Source organism: Hemibagrus wyckioides, linkage group LG24 (assembly GCF_019097595.1).
Source record: "Hemibagrus wyckioides isolate EC202008001 linkage group LG24, SWU_Hwy_1.0, whole genome shotgun sequence".
Classification (NCBI taxonomy): domain Eukaryota; kingdom Metazoa; phylum Chordata; class Actinopteri; order Siluriformes; family Bagridae; genus Hemibagrus; species Hemibagrus wyckioides.
This window is the reverse complement of record NC_080733.1, coordinates 15885517-15904458: the sequence shown is the minus strand read 5'-3', so window position 1 is coordinate 15904458 and position 18942 is coordinate 15885517. Positions and strand designations below refer to the sequence as shown.

General features: G+C 43.0%; 1 protein-coding gene across 2 annotated transcripts in view; it reads left to right on the top strand.

Moving 5' to 3' along the window:
* LOC131345406 (pre-B-cell leukemia transcription factor 1-like) overlaps positions 1–18942 on the top strand; it is a 52508-nt gene continuing 33566 nt past the window's right edge. Inside the window, exons 1-3 of one of the 2 annotated variants that reach the window (XM_058378282.1) lie at positions 1–1238; positions 11371–11475; positions 14149–14222. In XM_058378282.1, coding sequence (XP_058234265.1) covers positions 1072–1238; positions 11371–11475; positions 14149–14222 — 346 coding nt within the window. In that variant the 5' untranslated portion in view covers positions 1–1071. The remainder of the gene's footprint in view (positions 1239–11370; positions 11476–14148; positions 14223–18942) is intronic. The other variant, XM_058378283.1, reaches the window with a different exon arrangement.

The following is an 18942-nucleotide window of genomic DNA, read 5'->3' as shown; positions in this document are numbered from 1 at the left end:
CCAACGAAAGGGCTGAGCGAGTGTAGCAGAGCGAAAAGGCTTTTTCGGGGCAAGCAACCGACTGGCCACTTCGCTTGGATGGAGCTCAGCATGTTTACCGTTGTTCGCCTTACATTTTCAATCTAATTTTTTTTTAGTTTTAGTTTTTTAATGTTTCATTTGCAAACATTATACGACACACCAGCGCTAGCTTTAGCCCGCTGCGCTCTGCTCCGTCTCGGCTAGGCTGCATGATTTTTTCTGTTGTGTTGCTGGCTAGTTTGGCTACAATGCTAGTTCGCTAGTTAGCTAATTTGCTTTAAAAAAGCTACAAAAGGCGTTTAGAGAAGTCCGATCTGTTTCTTCGTGAGCTCGGAATATAGCGAGAACTGCCCTGTACCGCGTTATTTCTCCGTTGTTTTGGTTTTTTTCCCTTCTTCTTCTTCTTCTTCTTCTTCTCCCTCCACTATTGTAGATATTTTTTAAACGCTCCGTAACCGTTTGCGCGTTTTGCAGAAAGTGAACGCTGCTTCATTATTCTCCGGTCCCCCCCCCCCCCTCTCTCAAACACTGATTTCTTTTCATTTCGTCTTTGTTTATTTTTTTTTATTTCTCGTTCTCCTTTGTAGCAACATTAATCTAAATGCTGCACGGTTTAACTTTTTAAGTTACTCGAACAGATAAATAATAATAATTTTATTATTATTTTTTATTTTTTACCAAAAAAAAAAGAAAACAACCGAACGATGTTGTGTTCCCTGTCTGGAGTAGTTCAGAGAGTCAATCAGTGTTTATTAATTCCTTTTGTTTGTTTAGTTTAACGGGGAGATTTTCAAACACTCGGTGTATCCGGATTGAACATTAAAACTAAGTCTCTGTGTAACATTTCGAAGTGTTTTAAAAAACAGTAAGGGTGCATACGTGGGTTTTTGGTTTTTCTTTTTCCCTTTTTCTTTTGCGCAGCCGCGGTACATCATCATCATCATCATCATCATCATCTCACACTCGGACACTTAACTACATCCCAAGCTTCGTCGTGTGTTTACTACTACTAAATATCATTTGTTTTTACAATTTGGGAGTTTTTTAAAAATGGATGATCATCAGACCCGCATGCTGTCGGGACTAACCGGGCTCGGAGGACTCGGTCAGGGCGACCCGAATGACCCGGATCCGGTCCGGAAGCAGCAGGACATCGGGGACATCCTGCAGCAGATCATGGCCATCACTGATGAAAGCCTGGATGAGGCCCAAGCCAGGTATTTATTTATTTATTTATTAACATTTATTTTCGAAAAACCTAATGTAAAAGTGTTTGATTTTGTAAATGCAGGAGCACATTTCAGTGTCCAGCTCAGGAAATGTTTTTTTTTTTATATAACCAGTATTTGACTTAATGGAAAATTTTCTGAGTGTGTGTGTGTGTGTAGAAAGTGAAGAATGCATGTGCATGGAAGCACTTGGAAAGAAAACTAAAGAGTTGAGCTGGGAAATTTTTTTTCTCCAGCATTGTTTCCCCAAATGCGAAACTTTTTTTTTTTTTTTTTTCCTGGAAAGCCAAAAATCCCTCTCTTCTTTTCTTTCTTTTTTTTTTTTTTTTGTAGAATCTGATAAGATAAGATTTATCAGGCTTATTCATTCCGAATGGGAAAAAAATAAATTCCAGAAAGGGGACAGGGTCAGAAGTGGGAAAGCAGGACTATTGTGTGTTTGTACATGGGTATGAGAAATGCTGAGGCGGTTAAGACGGAGTGAGTGAAGTTTCCAGAGAAACTGGGTTCAGTGACTAAAACAAGCTTTTACTTTCTGCAACCTCACGTGTTTCCATGTGCACCAAGCTTTAACTTTTACTACATCCCCAAAAATCTGTCCTCCAGCCAGTGCTCTCTCCCTTCCCACGCTGCACCACAGAACCGTTTTGTTTCTAACTCCAGCTAAGTGACGATGAAAAGCGTTGATGAAATGCCTCGCATCGGTCCTGATTTTAAAAGGCTTTGAGAAAGTAACCCAGGGTGCGAAAAGGTTTAAAGCAGCAGCGCTTTGGAACTTCCTTCCTTTCCTTTCCTTCCTTGTGTCTTTTTAGTTATTTTTATGAACACTGTAAAGGAGATCTCACATGTTGTTTTTTAATATATAAAGATGTCCTGTTAGATTATACACTATTGATGGTAAAAAGGTCATCATTTCCAAAGCAATAAATAGACCCTCAGAGGGGGGAAAAGGTACTAAACTTCACCTTTCCTCCCCACTTTTAATATACGTCTTTCACCTGGACCGGTGGATCTAGTGCACCTTTTAAAACAGATTTCAGCCTGGTAATTAGATTGTAGCTACAGTAAAGATTTACAGGTTCACCACACACACACGCACACCTTTTTTCCCCGGTAAAAGATGATAAACTAAATGTACTAAAGGTGGCAGTTCCACCTCAGCCACCAGGATTGGCTTATTTATTTATTTTCCCCCACTTTTCTAAGAGTGTACTTTAACGGTTCCCCGGAGGAACAAAGTGAAGAACCCTTCAGGGAACCGTTCTCTTTGCGAGAGAGCATGCAGCCCGAGGTGCTCGTGATCTTCAGGTTTTATGTGCGGTTGAAGAGCGAACGTGGCCCTGTGATTAATACTTTACTGATCCCGTGAGAGAGTTCAGATTGGGGAGGAAAAAAAATAGGGATTTCTCTGCACTGTTCGTCCAGTCCCGGAGATTTAGGGGACAAATCAGAGCGCTCTTAGTGATCTCTTGTCTTTTCTTTTCTGCCTGCAAGTAAATGCAGAGTCACACATCTGCGTGTGAAGTGTTTGAGTAGTTTTTGGTTCTTGTTCAGGAATTACCCAGATCTGGAGATTCAGTAAAGTAGAAATCCCCCCCCTTCAGTCCAAGCTAAGACTTAAGAATCATTAAGGTCTGTGTTGTGTGTGTGTTGTTTTTTTTGTGCCTTATTTTCCACATCAGCGCAGCCTCACTAATGCATCTCCCGTTTCACCCTCTCTGTTTTTAATGATGCTGTTAATGACCTCTCGTATAATGAGTGAGAAATCCGAACGCGCGCAAGGAAAAAGGAAACGGAGTCGTATTTATTAGCCAGAGGGAACGTCGTGATTTTTTTTTTGTTTTTCCATGTGAGTGTTTGATTGTCAGCATGAGGTGAAGGAGCCTATAGAAAGTTTGTTGGGTTTTTCTGAAGGGAGGACGAGGCGACAAAAATAATCATATCGCGATACTCCGAGACGATTCTGCTAGTCTCAGTAAGTATCGATATTGAGACTTCATTGACTTTTTTTTATACCAACAACATGAAAGATGATAAAAATACCAAACGGGGTCACGAACTCTGAGAAAGCACATTAATCCACTGCAAACTTGGATTCGTAAACCAGTTTATAACGCGTGTTTGTGTTTTGATGCGCTTCCTCTGTCTTTTTTTTTTAGTCTTTTTACTCCACAGGTCTCTGTAGGGCCAGGGGGCAGGGCTTGATGAGAAATGGGTGGGGCTAATGAGTGGGCTCAAGGAGTTAATCCAAATCCTTCAAACCTGATCCTAAAAAATAAATAAATAAATAATTTATTATGTATAATTTATATAAGTGATAATAAATTGCAATTTATGATAATTATGTGTAATTAATATTTTTTTTATATCTAGCATTGAAAAGGAGTGGGGAATATAAATGTAATAGTATTTATTTAAATAAATAAATTAAAAAGTATTATTTGACTTAAATAAAAAATACTATTTATTATTCCGCACTAATTCAAAAGGGCAGTGTAAAATGTTTTCATTAAAATGCGTAATAAAATAAAATAAAAGCTTCACGTTTTTTAATATGAAAAAATGTGTACAATATTTTAATTAAAAAAAAAACTATATTTTAGAGTACTCCATTTAAACTCCCCATTAATTATCTATTAATAATTCATAAAAAAACAAAATTTCACCAAAAACCTTATAACAATACAAATAATATATTATTTAAAATTAAATAAAATGTATTATTTAAATACTGTTTCAGTTAAGTACAAAAAAATTATTTTTTTAAATAATTTTTTTTTTTTTTGAATAACATGAAGTGTATTCCCCCCCCCCCATCATTTTTCTCAGTATGGACGTTATAGTAAAGAAGTTTTATTTATTTATTTTTTAATCGAAGGCTTAACCTCTTTAATACTTTTATTTTGAAACCAGTAACCACCAGAAGTCCAGTTTAAATAAATGAAATAAAAAACCAGCAGCTCTTTATAAGTTCAGAGTATGTGAACTCTATACAGTAAAGTGCTGTTGTACTTCACCTGTTATAAAGTCTTATACCTGCTCCACCTCTAAGCCATAACCACGTGTCTAAAGTTACCAAGAGCGCCCACTGCCTAGGAATATGCGACGTTGTTGCACAGCGAACATCCATCTGTTGCGCATTAGTCACATGCAGAGGAGTTTTAATGGAGCAGTTCGGCTCTGCACAAGTTTTCCCAGCGGGCCGAGAAACGCAACGGAGCTCCGGCTTCAGTCACGCTACACGGATTTAATCTGCTGTAATGACCGTTACTTAACCTCCTGTTTCACCGCGCTCTCCTTCTCCAAGGTCTCAACGCACGGCTACATGCGTAAAGGCTACAGCCTAGGAAGCGCGTGCGAGAGCGCCGCTCGTCCCGCGAAGAGCGTGTGGATGAACGAACGCGATTAATCTGCTCCCTCATTAGCATAGATAATCACGGAGTCTTAATTAAGTCATTGCCGCCGTGCTGAGCGCGAGATTTCAGAACGGGGTTGGTCAGGACCGAGAGAGAGAGACGCTTTTATTCGATTGTTTTTCACGCCACAGCAGCATTGAGAAGGCCTGGAGTCGTCTATACGGCTGTAGAAATCGCACCATCTGACACGTTTCCATGGTAACAAGGTACTCAGGGAGTATGTCTAACACGCCATGTGGATCGAAGATGAACAGAATTTATTAAAGCAAGTTGTTATTTATTGTCATTGTATCATCGGGTTTTCTTTCGGAAGAAGTCTCCAGTGCAGCGAATCAGAGCAGAGCGCCTTCTAGTGAGAAAAGAGGGAGGGATAGCTGCTGTAACACAAGCGATAGCATGATGCTAAATATAGCTCTAAAGGGATGGGGAAAAAAAGCATGATGTGTAATACAGATCAAATCATTATTGGTAAACTCCGTTACTGGAAACTAATCAACAGCAGGATGGAGCTTCATCACACTTCATCTTTTATTCACAGTGATCTTGCAGAGAGGAAATGCTTCTCTGTGCAGCTTTCACTTGTTTATAAATGTTGTTGGTCTGACTGTAGGCTTGATGTAAAAATTTTGGCACCCGCAGCGCTCTCCTGTTTGTGTTGTGTGTCAGTAGTGACGTTCGAGTAAAGCTAAGAAAAGCCAAACACTTTTGTGTTGTTTAGCATGCAGATTAAAGCTCAGAGTTTAGATTGATGTGGGTTTTTTCGTTAGTTATAAAAGTTTTGGCACCCATAACCACCACTCAGTTCAGTGCTTAGATGAGTAACGTTTCTGTATGTGAAGGTATTGTAAATGTTTTGGCACCCTGAGCATTTTTCTTTTGAAATAAACCACCTCACCAGTATATGATGGTTTTGGAGGTCTTTGGTGAATGGATGGATTCAGAAATCTTAAACACCTTCCCTAATTATTAAAACTACTGCAAGCTACACTGTACTGGGACACGCTGAGCATCCTGGCGTAGCAGATCTGACATTTCCTCACACGTGACACGAGGCGATGCTCCGTGACGTTTCGCATAACTTGGCACCGCCGGTCTCGTTTGGCTCGGTTACTGTAAGGATGACCGCGCCACGTGTCTCCATTGTAATGAAAATGGGGGGGGGGGTCGCGATCAGGACACGCCTAATGATTTCACTCAATAGTGCGCAATTTTTGGATCACCATTACCGTGACACTCTCTTTAGCACATACGTGCACGTAGCCTCCAGCTTTTATTTCCCCGATGATGCGTCGTCTTTTCATTTTTTTTTTTTATTATTCATTGAAGGATCACGGCTGCTCCGCTATGCGTCATTAGCTTGCGATCTCCCCCTTCTCCCTCTTCCCCCAAACCGTTTGACCACCTGGTTCTCTTAATTAATTCGCTTCTTTTTCGACCCCCCGTTCCCCCCTCCTCCTCCTTCCTCCTCGTCCCTCCCTCCCTGGTGTTCATCCTTTTCATTGTGTTCGGCGTGCAATCAATTCTCCTATAATGTGTGCACGAGAGCAGCTGGTCGCAAAATCGAGTTTCTATTAATGAGATGGAGGCAGGACGCCGCCCGGACGGGGATCTCGCCTTCCTTCTACGCTCCAATTTCCAGTTAAAGGGTTTTTTAAAAAAAAGAAAAAAAAGAAAACGTGTAGCCACTTCCTGTAGAGACGGTCATCACAGTGCTTTCCGGATGTCTCGTAGTGAAGATCTGGTTTAGAGATATGTGTAGGAATGAAACTGGTCAGAGCGTGCAGACGATACGTAGATTTTCAGAATATCTTCACTCCACGCTGCTGGAGCTTTCGCTTCCTCCGTGAAGTGACGTTGAGGCCTGGGCGATACGATACGACAATATGATGCCAGTATCATGATCGGAGATACCGCGACACGTGTGTCATCTCCGATCTCATCGCTGTCGTTTCATCAGCTTGCTCTGTCAGATAAATTATAAATCGCGTATCATACAATGCTCTCAAGTAGCACGATATGATTTTTTTTTTTTGGTCACATGGCCCCGCCCCTGAGTCCGCCCCTGGTTTTTAGGTAGCTGTGGAAGTTATGTGACTTCTGAGCCCTTGTCAGTGGCTTTACTTGATTTTCTGGTGTGACGGGAGACATTTTTCAGAAAGCTTTCAGAATGGAAAGCATGCAAACTATCTTTAAAAAAAAAAGAAACCCTCTCGTTTCATAGTCCAATCCGAGGCTCTGCGTCTGTCCCGAAAAACCCGAGCCGAGCCGCTCGTCTCGCACACACGCCGCGTACCTTTTCCAGCTTTCGCGTCCGGAGCCACGGATGTTATTTTTAAAGACGAACAAAGGCTGCGTTGTCTATAAGCGAGTCGCATCACGCCTTTAATGTTTTGCACAACTCGCTGGCAGAGACCGGTTACTAAGAGGACGTCTGTATCGGATTAGTATCAGGTATCGGCCCACAGTCGCGGCTCTGCCGTCGGCATCGTGTTGGATCCGCGTTAAAAATAGGATCGGTGATTTTTAAAAACACGCCTCGAATGCCGCTCTAACAAGCGCTCCTTTGTGTTGCTGCGTTGTCATCTGAGCGGTTTAATGATCTGTTGCGTCATCCATAATGCATCGCACATGTCCATCATTTTTAATTTAGAAACGTCACTTAGAGCTCATCTCTTATTATTTTATTTTTATTTTTTTATGGACTGCTGGGTTTTTGTCACGTGCGGAATATTTGAAGTTTAGAGTGAAATGAATTCTAATTAAAACCTCTTCTGACATGTAACAACACACACACACCCTCGACGAGTTGCGCGTCAATATTTATAATTAGCAGCTGATCTTCAGCTGAATGCGTTTTCTTATCCGGTTAACAATTACCCACAATGCCGTTTGACTACCTGCTGATAGCCAAACCACTGGAAGTGCATCTTGATCCAAAGACAGCGATGCGGCGGAGCTTTAACCTTTTCCACCTGTCTCTTTTTTTCTTCACTTTGATGCTGGTATCACGGTCAGTGTGTGGATCGCTGGCTAGCTCAGTGGTGCATTGCATTCTGGGACTTTGAGTCCAGGCTCTGCTCTGCTTCTCTAAGACTCAGTACGCCGTTACACATTTCCGGGAGTAAACTTTGTTTTGTAGAGCATCTTGTGATGTCACATTGGCGCAAACAAATTTGTACCACTGTCTCCATATGCAGCTGATATTTCAATATGTTTAGCATCAGCATGGACTTTTCTTGCTAATATATTCATGCACATGATCTCAAAAAACAGTTGCTTTGTGGCTCAGCAGATCCTTGGCTTCCTCTAAGCGAGCCCGAGCTGTCGGATCTCCTCTCACCGGGACGATAAAGAGAAGCACGTGTCGGCTCCGAGCACATTCGTGAAAGATCGACACCGATGATGCTTGAAAAGGGAGAAACGTCTCGGTGCAGGTCAGAACCTGTCGATAAAACCTGCAGGCAAAAACAAGCCGGCTAATTTCCTTTCAGCGATCAATGTCGCTGTTTATAACCAGATCAATTCATTGCATCACAAAACGAAGAAGATTAGGGTTTAAATATCTCCGTGTCCAGACATTTCTACGATGCGTATCGCACTGTACACAATAACCCTCCACTTTATTAGGAACCCCAGTGGTTCAATCAACCAATCACGTGGCAGTGTACAGAATCTTGCAGAAAGACGTCCAGAGCTTTACGTGAACGAGAAGGAGAAATATTCAGGTGATCTCTGTGGCGTGGTTGTTGGTGCCAGATGGGCTGCTTTTGAGTGTTTCAGAAACTGCTGATCTCTGGGGATTTTCACACACAACAGTCTCTAGAGTCTCCCGTGAGCCGAGGATCTGCAGGCTGAAACACCTTGTTGATGAGAGAAGGAGCAGAGCAGAACGGGTCTGAGCTGACGGGAGGGATATAGCGGCTGGTATAATCGCTCCTTACAGCCGTGTCGAGCAGAAAAGCATCTCGGAAAGAGTAAAAAACTTCATTTCAGGTGGATGAGCTTAAACAACAGAAAACCACATCTTGAGGTGGTTGTAGCTCATCCACCTCAAGGATCTATGTCTTTCTGAGATGCTTTTGAGCTCATCACGGCGATTATACGAGTAACCGGAACTCAGAATCTGTCCGTTTTTTTTCCTCTCACTATCCAGTCGTTTCCACACACAGACCCATCGCTCACTTAAGTGTTTTTTGTTTTTCGCACCAAACTGTTGTGTGTGTGAAAATCCCAGGAGACCAACAGCTTCTGAAACACTCAAACCAGCCCATCTGGCACTAACCAGCCAGTTTTTCTTCATTCACATGTATGACATGAACATTATGAAGATCTGCATCTCCGTGATGTTCTGCATGGTTCTCCTGTGTCGTGATTGGCTGATCGGACGAATATGTAAATAAACAGGTGTTCCTAATAAAGTGGGCAAATGAAACTGTCCCAAACAAACCGAAGTGATTGATGAGTAAATCCAATAGCGGCATGTTGCTTAAATACATGGAAGAAGTTATCGCAGGAACCCAGATATCGCAGCTCGATTTCTCCTGATATCCATGGCCCTGAGGAACGCATTAGTCGAGTCAGTAACCGTCACGTGAAATATTTTGATTAGAGCCGACTGCTAGCCGTCACGTTGAGTCCAAACCGGCGGCTGTGTAACGTAATTAAATATTAATTAAGTATCATTTGCATCAGAAGGCAATAAAATGAACCGAGCTCATCATCATCACGCATAAAGAGATCCTGATTACTGATGAAGTTTTACTCCGACGCCCCGTCGCTACATTTCCATCGATCGTCTCTCCGGTTATTAAAACGCTGAAATGGGTTTTTATAGCGCCCTTTTTTTTTTTTAACCACTGTAACGACTAGTGCTCAATAACGCGGGGTATTTTTAACACACTTGTATCAGCTAGCTTTATTTCCTTGTTTTCGTTTCAATTTTCTCCATCCTGGTGATGGAAAAACTTTTTCAGGTAGTAGAGCAGGAAGTAGACGTAGCCCGGGTGCTAAAATGTACAGTAAATGTAGGAATAACAAAAGAGATTAAGGATTATGAAGGGAAAACGAGTCTGAGGCGAGTCGGTGTGTTTCACTTGGGTTTCACGAGCGAGAAAGAAACTGGCTCGAGTTTACACGAGACGTAACTCACTAGGAATGTCCCGATGTTGATATAAGCCGGGGGGATTTAGCAAGTCGTGCACCAGCTCTGCCCGGGTTTTTTTTTATTTTTTCCTTTCTAAAAGTCAACTCAGTCTTGTGTGATTGCAACACTGCTTAACAAATAGTCTCATATAGCACGTAACTGGGGGCAAATCTTCAACAGGTATAAAAATGTCTTCTTTTTTTTTCTCGTCTGTTGAATCACTACATTTAATTCTCTTTATGATGCGAATGGATCTGGAATTTTAATTTATATTATTTATTTATTTTTTATATTTGTAATTTGAAAAAAATCATTACATGTAATTCTCTTTATGATACAAATGGATCTGGAATTTTTAATATTTATTTTATTTTTTAATTTATTTTTTTTTTTTAATCATTACATGTAATTCTCTTTATGACCCGAATGGAACTGGAATTTTTATTTCTGATTTATTTATTTATTTATTTATTTATTTATTTATTTATATTTATTTAATTTTTTTCTTTTTATGACCCAAATGGATCTGAATTTTTTTTTTATTTAAACAAATTTATTTATTTAATTAATTATATATTTTTAAATTTTTAATTATTATTAAATCACTACATTTAATTCTCATTATGAACCAAATTAATCTGTTTTTATTTATTTATTTATTTATTGATTGCATCAGTGCAGAATCCATCCTTATGTTTTTATGTGCGGTTTGTTTGGCTTGTTTTCCAGTTAAAAAAACAACATTAAAAACTTCTTGCACAATCTGGTTAAAAATACAAAAAACTCTACAAGAATTCCTGAAACTCACCTGTGCACAAAAAAATGACAATTAGGAGATAATTAATAAAAATGTCTGGTTAATGTGTCTCCCCCCCCCCATCATCAGTGTCGATCTCCACAGCACTAATGCTGCATTCAGGGAAGGAAAACAAACCCCTGGATGTCTCTTTATTTTTAAGCTGAATTTATCCTTCTAGCTGTGATGAGTGACGCATGTTTACCTCTAACTCTCGAACCCGTCTTTATTTCGCTTGAGCTAAAGCAAACACCAACGTGTATACAGTTTAAAAGCGTTAGAAGGTGAGAAGCGCTAGCGTGTCTGCTGTCGATGCTGCGAGCGGCCATGTTGGTGATTTAACGTCGCTTTCTGAACTCTGGGTTGCGGAGACCCCAAGAGTTTCCAAACAGGAGGTCGGAAGATATGCAGAAAATCCTCCAAAAAATGAGTCTGATTGGGTCAGGTCCTGTATTTGGGTCTGCTTTTGTAAAAAAAAAAAAAAAAAAAAAATCTCTAAATTTGCTTCTGAAGGTTATTTATTTATTCATCACTGTATAAAGTCCGTGTCCTCTAGGAAACACAGATGGTCTGTTCTACGCTGGTTTCTCTTCTTTTTCGCCTCTTTGTACTTTCTGGTCAGCTCCGCCGCGGGTTTCACTGTCCGGGTAACGGGTCGGGTGTGGGGTTGTAGTCGGGGATGTAACCGGGGCGGTGGGAGGCGCTGCCAGTGCTGGCGCTCTCCGCTGGCTGCCCTCAACCTTTCCCCCTGTGCCGTGTGTCCAGATGCTGGCCAGAGGAGGGACGAGGCGACCCCACACAGGCAGGGGGAGCCGGGGGGAGCGCGCAGGCAGGGGGGGAATGCACCCTGCCGCTCGACTTCCAGCACAGGTCAGTACAGGACTGCATGAGCAACCTCCCCTTCCTACCCCTCCTCATCATACCTCCCTCTCACACGGGGAACCAAAACCAGGACACGCTGGGAGTTAGACCTGCGCTTAGAAATCTCAGGCTAAATATATCTCTATCTATATATGTGTGTGTTTAAATATATATATATATATATACGTTTAAGGTTCTCCATCCGCACGAGATAGAAGCCTTATACATGACTCTGCACTGTTTTATCTTCTATAATCCTTCATGCGTTAGAAAGGGTTTAGATTAACGTCAGCGTTAGCCCTAACCACTTTTATTTTAGACTATTTTTATTTCAGATATGTCACATCTCATATCTGGTGTATAACCCTGAAAATGCGACTTAAATAATCTTCTCCGTAATGCCTACCGACTCGAACCTTTTTTTTTTTTCTTCTTCTTGTTCTTCTTTTTCTTTCCATCCCATCTGTGTTTCATCCTGTTGCTGTATTAAACCCTGAATGTATCACCTACTTCTTCTCAACAGCGAATGTGCCGGGTGTGTGTGTTTTTATTTATTTATTTTTTTGGAAATGAGAACGCTAATTAGCGTGGGTTATTTCTGGCAGCACGTGATTCACCGCGGGCTAATCTAAGTGCGAGGTGTCAAAGGTTATTAGGTTATTCACATGCCTCAGCCCTCAGGCCTGGTTATTTCCAGAAAGCAATCTGTGTGATGTATTTCCTGCTCAACGTACATCATTTCTTTTAAAGAGAGAGAGAGAGAGAATTCGTTTGTTTCCAGTTAATGTTAAGCGAGCGGGCAGCATCGTCGTCGTGTTGCTTTTGCAGTCTGTTGTCTTTTTTAGTGCGCTGTGTTAAACTAAGCGATTGTCTTATTGATGAATCTCTGACACTACTTGATGTGTGTAAAATACAGACACACAGACTCGTGATATAATCAGCGTATCTCTGACTCGGAGCGTAGCTCTGCTCTGGGAAACACACACATCTGTGAGGTTTTAACTCGTCAGTGTTGCTGCAGAATCGTTGTTGTTTGTTTTTTAAAAAAGTATGAAGAATCCGGCAGCTCGAAGTGATGCAAGGTCGATAAAGCATCTGCGTCACCATGAAGACACTTTAACTGTGAGGAATTGTTAATCATTATGTTTTTGTAAGCCTCTTGATTCTGATGGGTCCAGTGGTATCGTTGGATTCGTTACAGCAGCTCTGAGAGCACTTGACCAGGTTTCTGTTAATGCCCTGGTTTGGATAGGTTCCTGTTTCTATGGTAACCGCTTCTTTATATGGAGTCTATGGTGATGGTTATTGATACAGTGAAGGAGTCTCCAGTGTCAGAGGTAAAGACGTCCACTAGACTGAGGGTCCAGCGATCTTAAATGGATAAAAATATATGCGGTTATGGTTTAACTTGATATTTTCTCGTATGTTTTGAGTATGGATTCATTTCCAGATCTTTCTTTTAAGCTTTCTGTAGAGCTTTAGGAATCAGTAGAACGTGTTGGTTTGGAGTTGCCTTCGGTGCTCCTAATTATGATAGATTTGGTAAGATTAAGCTCCAGTGTAACTCGGATCTTGGCGATGGTTTCCGGACCCCGCTTTCCTGACCGTTGGTTTAATTCATAGCTGCTAGGACGGATGTGATTTGAGTCAAACACCTGAGGATGTGCCGTTGTAGCAAACCTATCAGTTTCATGCTGTTGATCATTTTCCTATAGCACCGTGCCTCTGAGTGTTTCATTCCTGACCTCTGTTGTGTTTGTCCAGTTTATTAACCCTGGAGCCACACCGATGTCATCGCGGTCAGTGTTTGCTGAAGTATGTAAACGCAGTTCTCTCTTCAGTCTCGTAAAGCTCACGCATCTTCTCCTAGACCATGTTTTATTTCTGTAATTATGGCTGGAAGGTCTCGAAATCAGATCTCCAGCGAGCAGGAATCATCAGGCCGAGACGACGTGCCGTGACAGGACGCCACACTTCAGTGACGGAGCGAGAAACGTTGTGTGTGTGTGTGTGAGAGAGAGAGAGAGAGAGAGAGAGAGAGAGTGTGTGTGTGTGAGAGAGAGAGAGTGTGTGTGTGTGTGTGTGTGTGTCAGCGGCTCTATAGCCAGTCCGGTGTCGGGGTGTAAAGGGGAGGTGGGAAGTAGAGCTGGAGGGGGAGATGATGATGATGATGCTGCTGCTGCTGCCGCTTCTTCTTCAACAGCTTTTCTCTCCAGACAAATTAGGGCTATGCTTCATTTAACAACTCATTTAGCTGTGGAGAGGCATGGAGGACCGCTTCAGCACCCTCAATATCTCCGTTACAGGCAACCGAGGTCGCTTTAAAAAGCCTCTTCGGCTTGTCACATTTATATTAATAACGTACCAAAACTCATTGTGCTTTTGTGACTCATTTGTGCATCGTCCCATTTAGTCACGTGTGGTGTTGATTAATTTCCTTTGCATTTTGCGGGTGAGAAACGTGCGCTTGGATGTTCCTCGCTCTCCAATAAGTGTGTTGTGTAAATATTCTCTACTATAACACACTACACTATACTATATACCAGCCATAATGTACGTTCTGTACAGCAGTTTCCTTTCCTCTTCGCACTTGAGCAATATCGAACTGACTCTCTCTCTCTCTCTCTCTCTCTCTCTCTCTCATTTCTTCTTCTTTTTTTTTTTTTATTTCTCTCTTTGCAGAAAACACGCGTTGAACTGCCACAGAATGAAGCCGGCTCTCTTCAGCGTGCTGTGTGAGATCAAAGAGAAGACGGGTAAGTCATTCAGTCCTTTCAACTTCACTCCAGCTCATCGTTATTCTCTCCTCCTCTCTCTCTCTCACTCTCTCTCTTTCTCTCTCTCACTTTTCACTTTCAACTCTGACGTGACGTCGTTGGTGCAGAAGGAGACGGAGGTTTTTGTTCTGCCTCCTCCTCCTCCTCCTCCTCCTCTTCTTCTTCTTCATGCACATTTCCAGGAATTCTGTGTCTTGACCAGTTAGTCCAGGATTTCTGTATGGATATGTCTTGATGCACAGAGAAGGAGGATTATGGGTAAACGCGTGAGAATGAGCGTGAGCATGGCGCACAGAAGGAGCCGGCTCGCTTCTCCAGCATGCTGAAAGCGTGCTGTGCGTAATTACTGTGCTGCGTGTCAGTGCTGATTGGGTGAGGTGTGTCTGGTTGCGTATTTTCGGAACCGTTGTACAGTTTATCGCAGCTCTGTAATTAAGACAAAGCATCCGGAAAGTGCTGATGAGCAGTGAGAGGAGAGAGACAGAGACATATAGGCAGGCAGAGAGAGAGGGAGAGACAGGCAGAGAGAGAGAGAGAGAGACAGGCAGAGAGAGAGAGAGAGGCAGGCAGAGAGAGAGAGAGAGACAGGCAGAGAGAGAGAGAGAGGCAGGCAGAGAGAGAGAGAGGCAGGCGGAGAGAGGGAGAGAGTGATGCAGGTAGAGAGAGATGGAGAAAGAGGCAGACAGAGTGAGGTAGAGAGAGAAACATGGGCAGAAAGAGAGAGAGAGACCAGTTGAGCAAGAGAGAGAGAGAGAGACAGGCAGGCAGAGAGATAGAGAGAGAGACAGGCAGGCAGAGAACGAGAGTCATGCAGAGAGATAGAAAGAGAGACGGGCAGGCAGAGAGAGAGAGTCATGCAGAGAGATAGAAAGAGAGACGGGCAGGCAGAGAGAGAGAGTCATGCAGAGAGATAGAGAGAGAGACGGGCAGGCAGAGAGATGGAGAGAGAGACAGGCAGAGAGATAGAAAGAGAGACGGGCAGGCAGAGAGATAGAGAGAGAGACAGGCAGGCAGAGAGCGAGAGTCATGCAGAGAGATAGAAAGAGAGACGGCAGGCAGAGAGATAGAGAGAGAGACGGGCAGGCAGAGAGATAGAAAGAGAGACAGGCAGGCAGAGAGAGAGACACAGACACACAGAGAGAGCAGCAGCAGAGAGAGTCATGCAGAGACAGATAGAGAGAGAGAGAGACAGATCAGGAAGAGAGAGAGTCATGCAGAGACACATACAGATAGATAGAGAGAGACAGATCAGGAAGAGAGAGAGTCATGCAGAGACACATACAGATAGAGAGAGAGAGAGAGAGAGACAGATCAGGAAGAGAGAGAGTCATGCAGAGACACATACAGATAGAGAGAGAGAGAGACAGATCAGGAAGAGAGAGAGTCATGCAGAGACACATACAGATAGAGAGAGAGAGAGACAGATCAGGAAGAGAGAGAGTCATGCAGAGACATACAGATAGAGAGAGAGAGAGACAGATCAGGAAGAGAGAGAGTCATGCAGAGACACATACAGATAGAGAGAGAGAGACAGATCAGGAAGAGAGAGAGTCATGCAGAGACACATACAGATAGAGAGAGAGAGACAGATCAGGAAGAGAGAGAGTCATGCAGAGACACATACAGATAGAGAGAGAGAGACAGATCAGGAAGAGAGAGAGTCATGCAGAGACACATGCAGAGAGAGAGAGAGACAGATCAGGAAGAGAGAGAGACATGCAGAGAGACGTACAGATATATATATAGAGAGAGAGAGAGGCAGATCAGGAAGAGAGAAAGTCATGCAGAGACACATACAGATAGAGAGAGAGAGACAGATCAGGAAGAGAGAGAGAGACAGATCAGGAAGAGAGAGAGAGACAGATCAGGAAGAGAGAGAGAGACAGATCAGGAAGAGAGAGAGTCATGCAGAGACACATACAGAGAGAGAGAGAGAGAGAGACAGATCAGGAAGAGAGAGAGACAGATCAGGAAGAGAGTCATGCAGAGACGCATACAGATAGAGAGAGAGAGACAGATCAGGAAGAGAGAGAGTCATGCAGAGACACATACAGATAGAGAGAGAGAGACAGATCAGGAAGAGAGAGAGTCATGCAGAGACACATGCAGAGAGAGAGAGAGACAGATCAGGAAGAGAGAGAGACATGCAGAGAGACGTACAGATAGAGAGAGAGAGACAGATCAGGAAGAGAGAGAGAGACAGATCAGGAAGAGAGAGAGAGACAGATCAGGAAGAGAGAGAGTCATGCAGAGACACATACAGAGAGAGAGAGAGAGAGAGAGAGAGAGATCAGGAAGAGAGAGAGAGAGATCAGGAAGAGAGAGAGTCATACAGAGAGAGAGAGAGAGAGAGAGACAGATCAGGAAGAGAGAGAGACATACAGATAGAGAGAGAGACAGATCAGGAAGAGAGAGAGAGAGATCAGGAAGAGAGAGAGTCATACAGATAGAGAGAGAGACAGATCAGGAAGAGAGAGAGACATGCAGATACATACAGATAGAGAGAGAGAGACAGATCAGGAAGAGAGAGAGAGACATACAGATAGAGAGAGAGAGAGAGAGAGAGAGAGACATACAGATAGAGAGAGAGAGACAGATCAGGAAGAGAGAGAGTCATGCAGAGAGACGTACAGATATAGAGAGAGAGAGAGAGATCAGGAAGAGAGAGAGTCATGCAGAGAGACATACAGATAGAGAGAGAGAGAGATCAGGAAGAGAGAGAGTCATACAGACAGATAGAGAGAGAGAGAGACAGATCAGGAAGAGAGAGAGACATACAGATAGAGAGAGAGACAGATCAGGAAGAGAGAGCGAGAGATCAGGAAGAGAGAGAGTCATACAGATAGAGAGAGAGAGACAGATCAGGAAGAGAGAGAGACATGCAGATACATACAGATAGAGAGAGAGAGAGAGAGAGAGAGAGAGAGAGAGAGACAGATCAGGAAGAGAGAGAGTCATACAGATAGAGAGAGAGAGAGACATACAGATAGAGAGAGAGAGACAGATCAGGAAGAGAGAGAGTCATGCAGAGAGACATACAGAGAGAGAGAGAGAGACAGATCAGGAAGAGAGAGAGAGACATGCAGAGAGACGTACAGAGAGAGAGAGAGAGACAGATCAGGAAGAGAGAGAGTCATGCAGAGAGACGTACAGATATAGAGAGAGAGAGAGAGAGAGAGAGACAGATCAGGAAGAGAGAGAGTCATGCAGAGAGAGAGAGAGAGAGAGACAGATCAGGAAGAGAGAGAGAGAGAGACAGATCAGGAAGAGAGAGAGAGATCAGGAAGAGAGAGAGTCATACAGATAGAGAAAGAGAGAGACAGATCAGGAAGAGAGAGAGACATGCAGATACATACAGATAGAGAGAGAGAGAGAGAGAGAGAGAGATAGATCAGGAAGAGAGAGAGTCATACAGATAGAGAGAGAGAGAGAGACAGATCAGGAAGAGAGAGAGTCATGCAGAGAGACATACAGAGAGAGAGAGAGAGACAGATCAGGAAGAGAGAGAGTCATGCAGAGAGACATACAGAGAGAGAGAGAGACAGATCAGGAAGAGAGAGAGACATGCAGATACATACAGATAGAGAGAGAGAGAGAGACAGATCAGGAAGAGAGAGAGACATATAGAGAGAGAGAGAGACAGATCAGGAAGAGAGAGAGACATGCAGATAGAGAGAGAGAGACAGATCAGGAAGAGAGAGAGACATGCAGATACATACAGATAGAGAGAGAGAGAGAGAGAGACAGATCAGGAAGAGAGAGACATACAGATAGAGAGAGAGAGAGACAGATCAGGAAGAGAGAGAGACATACAGATCAGGAAGAGAGAGCGAGCGAGAGTGAGAGAGAGAGAGACAGATCAGGAAGAGAGAGAGACATACAGATAGAGAGAGAGAGAGAGACAGATCAGGAAGAGAGAGAGTCGTACAGATAGAGAGAGAGAGAGAGACAGATCAGGAAGAGAGAGAGACATACAGATAGAGAGAGAGAGAGACAGATCAGGAAGAGAGAGAGTCGTACAGATAGAGAGAGAGAGAGAGAGAGAGACAGATCAGGAAGAGAGAGAGACATACAGATGGAGAGAGAGAGAGAGAGACAGATCAGGAAGAGAGAGAGACATACAGATGGAGAGAGAGAGTGAGAGAGATCAGGAAGAGAGAGCGAGCGAGAGAGATGATCTGCTGCTCCGCTCATCACTGTGTGTTAATAAAACACTAATTAAAACAATAAATGTCATCAGTGTGGTATAAGAGAAATAAAATACTCCAGGACATGCTGTTATTGGAAAATAATCATCTTCAGGGTGGGAAAAGGAACAGAAGCTCAGATCAGCTCACATCACACCATGTCTTTGTTGATTATTTTCCCATAACAGCATGCGTGTCTTTACTGAGGTTCCTCTCCTGGAGCTTCACTCTGGAATACTGATAGAATGGAGGCCATGTTAATGTAACTCCCTGTACCTGATGAAGCTGATTACTTTCCTCTATCAGCGTGTCCTGAAGTGTTTTATTCCTCGTACAGCCTGCTAAAGACGGACAGATTTCCGTTAAGCTGTTCACGGTTACATGGAAATTCCTGGAAACAAGTCACTTCCTGTTCTCACTTGCTTCGCACCGATTCGCCCGAGACGTCTTCACCCCAGAAAACCTCTCCGTTAAATCAACAGCACACATTTCTGACCCAATTATTACTAGTC